We start from the raw sequence: 15174 nt of genomic DNA, 5'->3' as shown, positions 1-15174 counted from the left end.
AAGTTTGGGCTTTAGATATCTTTTAAGCAAGGATTATATTTTTAATGGATCTTTAATGAGTTCTTTACCAGTTATATTGCCAGCAAGCCTTCAAGCTTCCTAAATCCTGCACATACTGTGGATATAATTGTCCATAAATTCAAAATACTATACTAAACACATTGGGCCTGATCCACAAAAGGGATACGCCGGCGTATCAACTGATACGCCGTCGTATCCCTGTTTCTATCTATGGAACTGATCCACATAATCAGTTTCCAATAGATAGGCAGAAGATCCGACATGTGTAAGGGACTTACACTGTCGGATCTTAGGATGCAGTACCGCAGCCGGCGCTGGGGGCATTTCTCGTCGAAATCCAGCGTCGGGTATGCAAATTAGCACTTACGGAGATCCACAAAGCTTTTAAGCTTCGTTTTTTCTCCGTAAGTATTAATTTGCCGTCGCAAAATTAGGGCTGCTTTTACAAAGTTTAAAGTTAGTACACCATATAAAAGTAGACCCTTCTTGTCAATTTTTTTTTTTTTTTTTCCCGCCACATCTCTTTTTTTTCCCGACGCAACTTTTTTTACCCGGCGCGATTCACAAAACTCGGCGTAACGTAATTTCGCGCAATGCACGTCGGTAAAATCACGTCGGGAGCATGCACAGTACGTCCGGCGCGGGAGCGCGCCTAATTTAAATGGGACTCGCCCCATTAGATTAGGAACGCCTTGCGCCGGACGGATTTAAGTTACACCGCTCAAAATTTCTAGGTAAGTGCTTTGTGGATCGGGCACTTAGGTAGAGATTTTGCGGCGGTGTAACTTAAATGCCAAAAGTTAAGTTATGGACGGTTTTTGTGGATCAGGCCCTTTGTAACACAGAGCAAAGTCAGGCCCAGAATTACAAACTGTTATGCCGCATACACACGATCGGGCTTTTGCCCGGCCAAATCACATGTTCTATATCTAAACTCCGATGGAATTTATCGGAATTTCAGATGAAAAAACTCCGATGGGGCTACACACGATCATAAAATCCAATGGAAAAATTCCATCTGACTTTTTCCAATTCCAATTGTGTGTACGGGGCATTAGTCTTGTATTACATTATGAAAAGTGTGTGCCTGGTATTACAATATTGTGACGTGTACATACTTTCCATGAGTATTTTTGATGTGCCTTTATATGACAGTTTTTACCAGAGGTAACTTACAAATTAGCAGTTATTATTTTTTTAGGATTCAAGCACTTAAGGACCGCCTAACGCCGATATTCGTCGACAGAATGGCACGGCTGGGCACAGGCGTCGCCTTTAAGAGCACAGCCGTGGGTGGCGCGCACTCGCGACTCGGTCCGAAGCTCCGTGACCGCGCCCACGGGACCCGCGGACCCGATTGCCGCCGGTGTCCCGCGATCGGGTCACAGGACCTGAAGAAAGGGAGAGGTGAGTGTAAACACACCTTCCCCATTCTTCTCTGTGGCAGTGTCACTGATCGTCTATTCCCTGTTATAGGGAATGACGATCAGTGACGTCACACGTCCAGCCACGCCCCCCTACAGTAAGAATCACTCCCTTAGGACACACTTAACCCCTTAGCGCCCCCTAGTGGTTAACCCATTCACTGCCATTGTCATTTTCACAGTAATCAGTACATTTTTATAGCACTTTTCGCTGTGGAAATGACAATGGTCCTAAAAACGTGTCAAAAGTGTTCAATGTGTCCGCCCAATAATGTCGCAGTCACGAAAAAAATTTGCTGATAGCCGGCATTACTAGTAAAAAATGTAATATTAATAAAAATGCCATAAAACTATCCCCAATTTTGTAGACGCTATAACTTTTGCGCAAACCAATCAATAAACGCTTATTGCGATTTTTTTTACCAAAAATAAGTAGAAGAATACGTATCGGCCTAAACTGAAGAAAAAAAAATGTTATATGTTTTTTGGGGATATTTATTATAGCAAAAAGTTAAAAATATTGATTTTTTTTCTAAATTGTTGCTTTATTTTTGTTTATAGCGCAAAAAATAAAAACCGCAGAGGTGATCAAATACCACCAAAAGATAGCTATATTTGTGGGAAAAAAGGACGCCAATTTTGTTTGGGAGCCACGTCGCACGACCGCGCACTTGTCAGTTAAAGTGACGCAGTGCCGAATCGCAAAAAGGGGCCAGGTCCTTAACCTGCATATTGGTCCGGGTCTTAAGTGGTTAATTTCACGTTAAACTGGTTAAATATTGCTATTGCATTAACTTGAGGTTATTCGATGCTATGGCTTGCAGAAAAAACAACAACAGCAGTAGTGCTTTGCTGTCTGCTCAAAATATTGCCAGATATGGGTAGGCCACGGCATAATCATAAAAAAAAAATGGTGTTTCTGGTAAGTTATGGGATAGAGCAATTTTATCAGGGGAGCAAGCAGCTATGTTATTTGTTAATTTGGTTTTACCATTGACATTGCTAAATAAATATCTGTGTGTATGTGCATACATGCTTATATGTTATGGAAATAATTTAACTGACTGCCAAGGATAATAGTATTGCTATCACTACATTTTGCCATTTTCTAAATCTGATCTTAGAACCAAAAAACTGATTATAACTGGTTAAAACAGCAAGGCTCCACGTTTTCTACTACTGTTTATTGATAAACCTCTGTCTTCTTTGTTTCTGTAATGGTGTGTCAACTCTCCTGTCTCCTGAATAATATTACTTAGTGAAAGGTTAAATTAGTACGTTAAGTGAAGTTATGGTCCAAAGCTGAATACAAGCCATGCATTTGTACACTAATGACAGGAGTAAAGTATATTTTTACATTAGGTTACAGGAAAAATAATTCTCCCCTCTGTGCAGTCTGGGCTGGTCTCCCAGAACATGCAGGAGACTAATGGGATGTAACTGCTCACAAGTTTCCAGAAATGATGGTGTACCTCTCTTGTAAGATAGCTGGTGCTAGCTCTGTGCTATACAGTATTCTAATGTCTGCATATCTTTAAATCATTCATTTTCCCTCTAGGCTGCAGCCTGCAGAGATGATAAATTCATTAAAAGAGAAGCCAGTGAGAGAAGCCTAGCTTCTCTCACTTTATTACCGATTGGGTGCGGAAAACACCAAGCACCTCTGCTGAAGTCACAAGCTGACATCACTTAAGGTAGCAGACTTGAAGAACCCACCATAGGATATTGTCATGGAGATGTTTAATCTTTGGATCTCTAATGGAACTTGTCCATAATCTTAATCTTGCACAGCAGAGCTATTGACATACTTGTAATGCCGCGTACACGCGATCGGTTCGTCTGATGAACCGTTTTCATCAGACGAACCGATCGGGTGTGGCCCCCATCAGTTTTTTTCCCATCGGTGAAAAAACGTAGAACCTGTTTTAAAATTATCTGATGGTTAAAAAACCGATAGAAAAAAACGATCGTCTGTGGGGAAATCCATCGGTTAAAAATCAACGCATGCTCAGAATCAAGTCGACGCATGCTCGGAAGCATTGAACTTTTTTCTCAGCACGTCATTGTGTTTTACGTCACCGAGTTCTGACACGATCGTTTTTTTAACTGATGGTGTGTAGGCAATACTGATGAAAGTCAGCCTCATCAGATATCTGATGAAAAAATCCATCAGATCGTTTTCATCGGATGAAACGATCGTGTGTACAGGGCATAACAGTCTGTCTTTGACCCATTAGGAGTATTATACAGGAATATGAGGATGCTATGGGCAAGTCAATTAAAAGTGTAATTAGTGAAACAAGTGCAGGGTTTCTAAAGAAATGTATATTCAACAGGTAAGCATTGTTTTTCAAAAACATAACATTTTAGTGTGCTTTGTTAGCATAACTTAAATACGTATGTAGTCTTTTCTCAATTAAAATATAGTTAGAAGCCTTTCCTTTCTGAGCTGGAGCAGAGCAGCAGCCATGAGCATGCTCAGACTTCAAAAGAGGCTTGCCTCCAGCGTGCTGCGCTGCGGCAAGAAAAAAGTATGGCTGGATCCAAACGAAACCAATGAGATTGCCAATGCTAACTCCCGTCAGCAAATCAGGAAGCTGGTTAAGGATGGTCTGATTATCCGCAAGCCAGTAACTGTTCATTCTCGTGCTCGCTGCCGCAAGAATACACTTGCACGTAGGAAGGGCAGACACATGGGCATTGGTAAGAGAAAGGGTACTGCTAATGCTCGTATGCCTGAGAAGCTGTCCTGGATGAGGAGAATGCAAATTCTTTGCCGCCTGCTCCGCCATTACCGTGAGTCCAAGAAGATTGACAGGCACATGTACCACAGCCTGTACCTGAAAGTCAAGGGTAATGTGTTTAAGAACAAGCGTATTCCTATGGAGCACATCCACAAACTGAAGGCAGACAAGGCTCGCAAGAAGCTGTTGGCTGACCAGGCAGAAGCTTGCAGATACAAGACAAAGGAGGCAAGGAAGCGCCGTGAAGAAAGACTTCAGGCCAAGAAAGAGGAAATAATCAAGACCCTCTCAAGAGAAGAGGAATCCAGCAAAAAATAAAGCCCTGAATTATAGCTAGTTTCAATATAGAGAACTGCTCTGTGTGCTCCAATAAATTTCCTCTCCCCTCCAAAAATAAATAAATATATATATATAGTTAGAAGTTTTAATAAAATATAGACAGCACTGGTATTCAGAAGCCCTTGGTTTCTCTTGGTCAATCAAGGCTCAAGTTTCCCTCCACAAATCAGCATTGGGACTTAGAAGCCCCCAAATTTCCCCAAGCCAGTCAGCAATGGGACCCAGAAGCTCCCCGGTTCCCTTGAGTCAATCAGCAATGGGACCAAGAAGCCCCTAGTTTCTATCAATCAGTCAATAAATCAAGCAATCAGTCAACAAATGTGCAAGTATGTCTTCTTTGCATTGGCACAGACAAATTCAATAAAGCACAGCAAATAATGATAGACAAAATGCTGTAAACCACAACTTATGGGTTTTAGGTAACTGAGGACAGCTCAGTTATTGAGAGTTCATTGTGACTGATTGCTGTTTGTATTCTGCATCAAACTGAATGAGCCACATGGCATTCATTAGGAAGTTATATGTGTTGCTGAAACTAAAGAGATGATGATATTTCAAAATAATTTATGGAAAGTTGGGAAAGGGTAATGATTTGGAATCATTCAGAACACAAATGCAAATTTTCTATCAGCTTGTCTGTGGAAGTTGAAAAAACTTGGGGCCAGATTCACAGCGGAGATACGTCGGAGTATCTCTCAGAGTATCTATGCGACTGATTCATAGAATCAGTTACGCATAGTTAGCCCTAAGATCCGACAGGTGTAATTGTTTTACACTGTCGGATCTTAGGATGCAGTACCGCGGCCGCCGCTGGGGAGAGTTTGCGTCGTAAACCAGCGTCGGGTATGCAAATTAGGAGTTACGGCGATCCAGATGGATTTTCACGTTCGCTACGTCGCCGCTAGTCTAGTTTCCTGTCGCAAAGTTAGTCGTCGTTTTTGGTGCCTTAACTTTACACAGCAATCGTATTGCTGTATAAAGTATGGCCGTCGTTCCCGCATCGAAATTTAAAAATTCACGTCGTTTGCATAAGCCGTCCGGGAATACGGAATTACGCTACGCGCGTCGCCGTTCGAAAAAATGACGTCACTGCGCAAAGCACGGCGGGAATTTCGAAACGGAGCATGCGCAGTAGGTCCGGCGTGGGAGCGCGCATAATTTAAATGGCATTTAATGGCACCCGCCGGCGTAGTTTTCATCGCAAGTGCTTTGTGAATCAGGCACTTGCGATGAAAACTTGCGGCGGTGTAACGTATCTACGATACGTTACGCCGCCGCACTTCTACCTGAATCTGGCCCTTGGCTTTCATAAATCCTGCAAACTCATATCAATGATCTTGTGTTTGAATTTTTTTTTTTACAATGACAACTATTTTACATTGGTTTATAAAACGTAGAAATACAACACACTTTATAACGGAGATATGAGAATGCAACAGAGGCACACGCGACTTTCATATTAGATCACAAGCTTATGTAGGGTGCCACTTTTCTGGATCTATTAAATCTTCAGTTTTAAAGTACTTCTCCAGAGAGTTCTGTCTAAAGCTAGCAGACAATGTTTGCGCTAGTATTTTCTCTTAATCCATCAAGGTTTGTTTGGTGTATAAACAGTAAGATGCTGTGAAAAGAGCTTTTAAAGCATTACATGAAATACAAACAGTCTTCAATGAGAAATCGGTTGGCAGCAGAATTCACCCTTTACTGGCATCGTGTCTGTAGAACTGTATATTCCACTATTATATTCCTCAACATCTATATAAAACAGTTTATTCAATGACACAGTACCATGAAAGCAGGTCTCTGAGTAATTGAAAATTGTCATCCATAGCTAAGCACTGTAGTGTAAATGATATATGGTATTGATCATCATATTTACCCAATTAAGAGGAAATTTACCATTCCTTTCAAAGAGATGGAACTGGGTCTACTGCCTGAGCAGTTAATGTAGGGGCTTGGAGAAACAGGCAATTATTTTTCACAGCAGGATCTATCTGAAGACCTTAGTGGTGGTCAAAGAGATAACCTGAAGTGATTTGAGACAGCTGTCATGTACCTTAACATCCATTAACTGTCTACACAAGCTTTCCTTACTCATGCATCCACAAGAGACCTTTACATTTACATGTGAAAAGGCCATTGTCATTTGGCGGGGATGAATGGCAGTACTGTACCTGGCTCTTTTAATTGCTGGAAACAGCATCCATTTTTGCTGCCAGCACTGAAGGTTGTGTATTTGAGATCAATACTTAGAGGCAAACAAATATTCTTTAGTTGTATCGTTTATTTTTCATGTCTAAGTACAGGCTCAGTTCGCTACACTATACAGGTCATTATTTTACATAATGATTTTTAGCAATAGGACACACTGAGAGCTAAAAGCAACAGCCATCTGCCTGTAAATGGCAATACTTACTGTGCCCCTATGGGAAAAAAATGAATAAATAATTGCAAAAAAAGTAGCTGGGAGACACCGGCTGCATAGTAAAGTGGATCCCCTTCAATCACTGGGCTGGTCCCCTTCAATTACAATCTTCCTTTATAATGATTTCTTATAGTTTGATCAGAGGAGCCAAGCTGCTGTACATGTGGAAAACCAACCCTTCAATGAAACAGTAGGGCTCTTCACGGTATATCATTATTTATTATAAACCAAGCTCTAAAAATGAAGATGTGTGTTTCCAAAATATAGGGGTGGTGCTCCTAGCTAGATTCATTCAAAGACTCAAAATAGAGCCATGGATCTGCTTCCAACTCAAATATTGTTCTACTTCTTGCACCGCACATTATCCTGTAATGGCTTTAAACTTGCAGTAGAAAAAATGTTTCTTCAGACTGGGGAGTTTTGCAACCCAAAGCGACGAGTTTACTTTTCGTTGCTCTGTGCTATAATTTGCAATAAAACATTATTTATAATAACAAATGTTTCATGCCTTTTGTCATGTCTAAAACCACCTCCCAAGGCAATGTTTTAGGCTACTTTCATACTGAGGTGCTTTGCCGCTATATAGCGCTAAAAATAGCGCCTGCAAAGTGCCTTAAAAGGGCCTCTTCTTTCACTCCAGTGTGAAAGCCTGAGGGCTTTCACACTGGAGCGGTGCGCTGGCAGGACAGTAAAAAAAAAGTCCTGCTAGCCGCATCTTTGAGGCGCTGTAGGAGCGGTGTATACTGAATATTGAAATCAATGGGCAGCGTCGCCGAATGCCGTTTTAACCCTTTTTTCGGCAAAAACTACATTAAATCGCTGCTAAAAAAAGCATAGACACCGCCGACGCCACAGTGTGATAGTAGCCTTAGGTGTTATGATTTTTGGTCAGGTCAGGATTTTTTAATTCTTAGACCTCGTACACACGACCGTTTTCCTCGACAGAATCCATCAAGAAACTTGGTGGCAGAGCTTTTTTTGCCGAGGAAAACGGTCGTGTGTTTGCTTTTCATCGAGAAAACTGTCAAGGAACTCGACGAGAAAAAAAGAGAACAAGTTCTCTTTTTCCTCGACCGGAGTCTCAATTTCCTTGTAGTGTTCCTTGTCGGGCTGGTTTACGACGAGAAACACGTTTGTGTGTATGCTTAGAAACCTGTGCATGCTCAGAATAAAGTATGAGATGGAAGCGTGCCTTCGGTAAAAGTAGGGTTTGTAATGGAGATAGCCAATGTAATCGAACTTCCCCTTTATAGTGCCGTCGTACGTGGTGAACGTCACCGCGTTTGAGAACAAGGAGATTTGGTCTTGACCGTGTGTACGCAAAGAAAGTCTATTGAGTTTCTCGACAAGCCTAACAAGGAACTCGTCGAGGAAAACGATGTGTCTTTTCCGACGAGTTCCTCGGTCGTGTGTACGAGGCCTTATTCTTAATTCCTCTTTTACAGGTTTGTCCATTCTCAGAAATGCAAAAAAAGGTGCTAACATGATGATGATATCAGCGCAGCTTTCTGCATTATTACACCATGAGGTTGATTTACTAAAATGGAGAGTGCAAAGTCTGGCGCAGCTCTGCATAGAAACCAATCAGCTTCCAGGTTTTTTTTTCGAAGCTTAATTGAACAAGCTGAATTTAGAAGCTGATTGGCTAACATGCACAGCTGCGCCAGATTTTACACTCTCCAGTTTTAATAAATCTACTCCTGTGTGTCATGGCAATTCCCCGCCCTCCAGTATATCTTTTGTCTTTCAAGTTGAGTAACGCTGAATGTAATTTTACTTAGAGGGCTTAGAACAGCTCAGGGGCAGAGAGGAGGAACTGTAAAATTGGAGGTGAGTATTGCAGCAAGAGCTCCTTTTTTATTTTTAAAACAACAAACAAAGTAGCCTGGAGATGGGCTTTAAAGTGCCCCTAGTATTGGGTGTAATATAGTTAGTACTTGCATGCTAACATGTAACACTGACATGTCTTTATTACCTTTCAGGCCCCGTACACACGACCGAACATGTCCGCTGAAACTGGTCCGCAGACCAGTTTCAGCGGACATGTTCGGTCGTCTGTACGCCCGACCAGACAATTTTCCAGCGGATCGGACAGGTTTCCAGCAGACAAATGTTTCTTAGCATGCTAAGAAACATGTCCGCTGGAAGCCTGTCCGTCAGACATGTTCGGTCATCTGTACAGACTCACCGGCCATGTCCGCTCGGCCGAAAGCCCTCGCATGCGTCAAAGTGATTCGACGCATGCGTGGAAGCATTGACCTTCCAGGGCCACGCACGTCGTGTCCGCGCGGATTTCTGTCTGATGGTGTGTACAACCATCAGACCTAAATCTCTGAGCGGACAGTCCGTCCGTGTGTACGAGGCCTTACAGATATCACACTATTTCCGTTTGACAATGCATTCATCTGCTTATCCCTTCAGGAAGAGAGTACCGAATATTGGGCAGTATCGGCCAGTTCAATAGTTAAAGGCCGACATTTGGCCCATGTGTACAGCAGTTGGTCTGACAGAAGCTGGCCGAACATCCAGCTTCTGTGGAAGCGGCATTACCAAAAAAAGGTCTGATGATTGGCTGCAAGTGCTGACAGTGTTTTCTGGCAGGGGGGCTGTCCTGCTGTTAGAACACAATAGCTCAGCGAGGGAAATTGCTGTACTAATATTGCATAGTTAGTACATCGGCTCCTTCCAAGCTCTTTTTTTTTGGCTCAGTCCATTGGTTTTAATGGGAAAAAAGACTACTAGTGTGTACAAGGCTTTATAATTGCTTTATAATGCTTCCGATTGCAGCGGACTGACAACATCATTTTGGCCTAGGTGCAGTCATTGTGCAGTGACGGATTGAGTGACGGATTCATAATAAAAAAAGGTAGTTTTTCTTTTTGGAAAAATGACACTATTGCTTTATATTATGCTATGTCAGGAATTTATTCATGCAAATCTGCAAAGTTACTGAGAGATGTATTTAAATGTGGTGTTAACCAGTAATATAGACTGATGATGTGAGGCTATAGAGCTTAGTAGATAATTCATTTCTATGGCTAAGGTAAAGATATATCTGAATCCATAGCATTTCCATAGCATTTCCTGATAGTCTGATAAACGGTGTATGGCAAGCAGTGGCATTCAACCAGTTCACCAGACAGATACAAGAAAGATCTTGGAATGATTTTATAGTCCAGTGTTCTTTATAGTCCATCAATCTGATTTGTCTTTCTGTCTCTTGTAGCACTTTTCTTCAGAATCAGTATTGGGGTTATGTATAAAATTCGCAAAGGCTAAAACATTTTGCATTACACCAAAAAATAAAAAGAATGCTTTTGCTCTGCGAAATAGACACTAGACGATATAAAATAGCAAACTTAACGAAAAAATATAGAAAGAACAGAAATTACGTGTGTTTTGGTGTGGAAGTCTTCAAATGTCACTTAATGTTTTTCTCCCAGGCATGTCATTATTTGCAGCGTTCATATGATATACATGTCAGAAAAATGTCAGATAAATTGTCACTGCCATCTTAAAACAATTTCCATGGGTCGTGCACAATACCTCCATTTGGCTTGTATGGTGCCCCCATTTAACTTGCATGTGAATGAACCCTAAACACATCTTATATATCTAATCCATCTTAAATAATAGTGTGATGATATTGCAGACCACATGATAACCACACAAATTACATTTCTACAAGTTACTCAACAAAAAGTGATTGTAGGATTAAAGGGGTTGTAAAGGTTTGTTTTTTATTTTCTAAATAGGTTCCTTTAAAGTGGAGGTTCACCCTAAAAACGCATTTTTAACATTAGAGCCAGCATAGTAAGGGCATATACTTTCGGCAGGTTTTTTTTTTTCCTTCGTACTTACCTTTATATTCTGATTTGGTCCATGGCTTCCGCATTCTGATAACTCCGGGACTGGGCGTTCCTATCCCTGCCTCAGGGTTCCGATGACTTTGGGTGTCGCACAATGCGCGTCACCAGATTTCCGGAAATAGCCGAGCTGTGAGTCGGCACTATACGTCGCCTGCGCCCGCCGTGTAGAGCTGACTGCGCAGGCGCCGTATAGTGCCGACTCGCAGCTCGGCTATTTCCCGACATCTGGTGACGCGCATTGTGCTACAGGTCACTTGTTTCACAAGCCGTCAATCATCGAACGGAAGGATAGGAACGCCCAGTCCTGCAGTCATCGGAACCCGGAAGCCCTGGACAAAAACAGAATATAAAGGTATGCAGGAAAAAAAAAACCCTGAAAGTAAATGCCCTTACTATGCTGGCTCTGCTAGATGTAATATTACATTATTATTTTTTTGGGTGAACCACCGCTTTAAGCTCGTGCATTGTTGGGTCACTTACCCTTTCCTTCGATTTCCCTTCTAAATGTTTTTTTTCTTTGTCTGAATTTCTCACTTCCTGTTCCTCCTCAGTAAGCTTTTATGGCTGACTAACCCCCAGCCAGATGATGGGGGCAAGCTTACTGAGGAGAAACAGGGTACCCGCGATCGCTCGTTACAGAGCGAGGACCGGCAGCTGTGTGTGTAAACACACAGCTCCCGGTCCTGTCAGGGGGAGAAATGACTGACCGTCTGTTCATACAATGTATGAACAGAAAATCAGTAATTTCCCCTAGTGAGGCCACCCCCCTACAAATAGAACACACCCAGGGAACATACTTAACACCGTCCCCTAGTGTTAACCCCTTCACTGCCAATGGCATTTTTATAGTAATCCAATGCATTTTTATAGCACTGATCGCTATAAAAATGCCAATGGTCCCAAAAATGTGTCTGAAGTGTCCGCCATAATGTCGCAGTACCAAAAAAAAATCGCTGATCGCCACCATTACTAGTAAAAAAAAAATATTAATAAAAATGCCATAAAAATACCCCCTATTTTGTAAACGCTATAACTTTTGCGCAAACCAATCAATAAACGCTTATTGTGATTTTTTTAATACGAAAAATATGTAGAAGAATACGTATCGGCCTAAACTGAGGAAAAAATATGTTTTTTTATATATTTTGGGGGATATTTATTATAGCAAAAAGTAAAAAATATCATTTTTTTTCAAAATTTACGCTCTATTTTTGTTTATAGCGCAAAAAATAAAAACCGCAGAGGTGATCAAATACCACCAAAAGTAAGCTCTATTTGTGGGGGAAAAAGGACGCCAATTTTGTTTGGGAGCCACGTCGCACGACCGCGCAATTGTCAGTTAAAGCGACGCAGTGCTGAATCGCAAAAAGTGCTCTGGTCTTTGACCAGCAATATGGTCCGGGGGTTAAGTGGTTAATGTGTAAAAAAAAAATACAGTTTTAGTACACTGAACTTAATCGTAATATTTACACAAAACTTGCCAGTAGACAACATTCCCTTTAGTAGTATTAGTCTAAGTCTTTTGAAATGAAATTATGTTAGAAATCTACACTTAAGTTATCAGGAGAATGTCCATAAACTGTATTACTTATGCATGTTACAAACCATTAAATGGTGCAATCTGCTGTTAGAACAAAAGGTGCATGTTACACCTGGGGTTTTCTAGATGCTACAGAAACATATAAATCTTTGACTAGGCCCTGTAAAATCTTACAGACTAAGGCCTCCAACTGAGAAAGCCAGTGTAGCGCTGAAAAGGTGCTGTGTATACATGATAACCGGAGTAATCAAAGGCAGTTATGAAAACACCTGTGAATACTCTTATTTTTTTAAACCCTTGTAAACCTTGAGGAAGCCAAAAGCATGCTACTCTAGGGAGAGACACTGTGAAGCAAGTAAATTCAGATTACAAGACACGCTCAGTAAGTAAAGCTGCCATTAAGGGCAGTACCATCTTCAAAGGATTCTTCTTTGTAGACTTGAATGAAGGCAATACGTAGAAAGTGCTGGTGGTTTGGTTGATATGTAGACTATCTGACTAATAGACCAGCTTTCAGAACACATATTATAATACAGTATATAATGTCGGTAAAAGGCATGTAGGAGCTCAGCTATGAGGAATGATTAGCTTAACTGGAATTATTCTCTCTTGAGAAGAGGAGATTAAAGCAGAGTTCTACCCAATAGTGGAAGCTCCGCTTATCTGCTTCCTTCCCCCCTCCGGTGCCACATTTCGGAAAGAGGGGAGTGGATACCTGTCAAAAACAGGTACTCGCTCCCACTTCCGTGTAAGTATGCCGCGGTGACGGTTGCCATTTACAGCGCCTCTTCCTTCCCTCCGCTGCCTTCTGGGAGACACACACAGGTCCCAAAAGATGGTGAGATCATTCAGAAAGTGCAGAGAGACTTGCACATGAACAGCAGGAAACAGGCTGTGAAGCCATAAGGCTTCACTTCCTGTTTCCTTTAGTAAGGATGTTGTCGCCTGCACCCAAAGCCAATGAACGGGTCGGCTTCGGGTGCTGACATTGCGGGCTTCCTGGACAGGTGAGTGTCCTTATATTAAAAGTCAGCAGCTACAGTATTTGTAGCTGCTGACTTTTGATTTGTTTTAATACAGGCTGGAACTCCGCTTAAAGGGGGGATATGATCAACATGTATAATTACATTAGTATTACATTAGTATATTATAATTCACCGTAGATTATAATTACATTAGAATTAATATTTTTTATATACAGGCTGGAACTCTGCTTAACCACTTGGGATCCGCCTGCCGTCAATTGACGGCTACAGCGCGGATCCCAAAAGCCAACAGGACGTCAATTGACGTCCGCCCCTTTGGGCGGTCCCCGCGCGCGCTCCAGAGCGCGCAGCGGGGAAAATCTGTGTTGGCCGTGTCCCTTGGACACAGCCAATTACAGATCGCCGCGAACGGCCAATCAGAGTGGCCGTTTGCGATGCGATCTGTGCGGCCAATGAGAGATGATCTCATATGAGATCATCTGTCATTGCCGTTTTACACAGAGACAGCGGTGCTGTCTCTGGAGAGGAGACCGATCTGTGTCTCTTGTACATAGAGACACAGATCGGTCACCCCCCCCAGTCACCCCCCCTCCACCTACAGTTAGAACACTTTATAGGAAACATGTTTAACCCCTTCCTCACCCCCTAGTGTTAACCCCTTCAATGCCAGTCACATTTATACTGTAATTAGTGCATATTTATAGCACTGATCGCAGTATAAATGTGAATGGCGCCAAAAATGTGTCCGATGTGTCCGATGTGTCCGCCATAACGTCGCAGTCCCAATAAAAATCGCAGATCGCCGCCATTTCTAGTAAAAAAATAAATAATAAAAAATAATAATTCTGTCCCCTATTTTGTAAGCGCTATAGCTTTTGCGCAAACCAGTCGCTTATTGCGATTTTTTTTTTTTCCAAAAATATGTAGAAGAATACGTATCGGCCTAAACTGAGAAAAAAAATGTGTTTTTTTTTTTAAATTGGGATATTTATTATAGCAAGAAGTAAAAAATATTGTATTTTTTTCAAAATTGTCGCACTTTTTTGTTTATAGCGCAAAAAATAAAAACCGCACAGGCGATCAAATACCACCAAAATAAAGCTCTACTTGTGGGGAAAAAAAGGACGTCAATTTTGTTTGGGAGCCACGTCGCACGACCGCGCAATTGTTAGTTAAAGCGACGCAGTGCCGGAAGCTGAAATTTCACCTGGGCAGGAGGGGGGTATATGTGCCCAGTAAGCAAGTGGTTAAAGGGGGCATATGATCAACATGTATAATTACATTAGTGGTATATATAGGGAACTTGGTGTTGAGTTATTAACTTTAAGGTCATCACAGAGGACACAGGGGCACTCTTTATATCTGAAGGAAAATAGATTTCATCTCCAAATATGGAAAGGCTTCTTCACAGTAAGTGCTGTGAAAATGTGGAATAGACGAATAGACTCCCTCAAGAGGTGGTTCTGGCCAGCTCAGTAGATTGCTTTAAAAAAGGACTGGATTCTTTCCTAAAAGTACATAATATTACTAGATACTAATATTTATAGGTAAAGTTGATCCAGGGAATATCTGATTGCCTCTTAGGGGATTTATTGCCTATCTCTGGATCAACTGTGGGTATAGGATTGTATATATATGATTGCATGTACAGTGTATATATATATATATATATATATATATATATATATATATATATATATATATATATTTTCCTTCTATTGGTTGAACTAGATGGACTTGTGTCTTTTTTCAACCAGACTTACATGTAGCAATGCAAAGCATATTGCACACGGAACTGCATCTGGTGTGAACTAGTACTTAAAAAA

General features: G+C 41.5%; 2 protein-coding genes across 3 annotated transcripts in view; one reads left to right on the top strand and one right to left on the bottom strand.

Annotated features, from left to right (window-relative positions):
* TTC28 (tetratricopeptide repeat domain 28) overlaps window positions 1-15174 on the bottom strand; it is a 636155-nt gene that overhangs the window by 367676 nt on the left and 253305 nt on the right. The gene's annotated exons all lie outside the window — the stretch shown is intronic.
* LOC120937508 (60S ribosomal protein L19-like) lies at window positions 3882-4583 on the top strand. Its single transcript, XM_040350788.1, has one exon. It carries the CDS (start codon window positions 3914-3916, stop codon window positions 4505-4507), a length of 594 nt encoding a protein of 197 aa, XP_040206722.1. The 5' UTR covers window positions 3882-3913; the 3' UTR covers window positions 4508-4583.

This window comes from Rana temporaria, chromosome 1 (assembly GCF_905171775.1).
Source record: "Rana temporaria chromosome 1, aRanTem1.1, whole genome shotgun sequence".
Taxonomy (NCBI): domain Eukaryota; kingdom Metazoa; phylum Chordata; class Amphibia; order Anura; family Ranidae; genus Rana; species Rana temporaria.
This window is presented reverse-complemented; position numbering and strand designations above follow the sequence as displayed.

Excerpts from the sequence above, each read along its gene's own strand:
- LOC120937508 (XM_040350788.1), top strand. The coding sequence starts at position 3,914 with ATGAGCATGCTCAGACTTCAAAAGAGGCTTGCCTCCAGCGTGCTGCGC.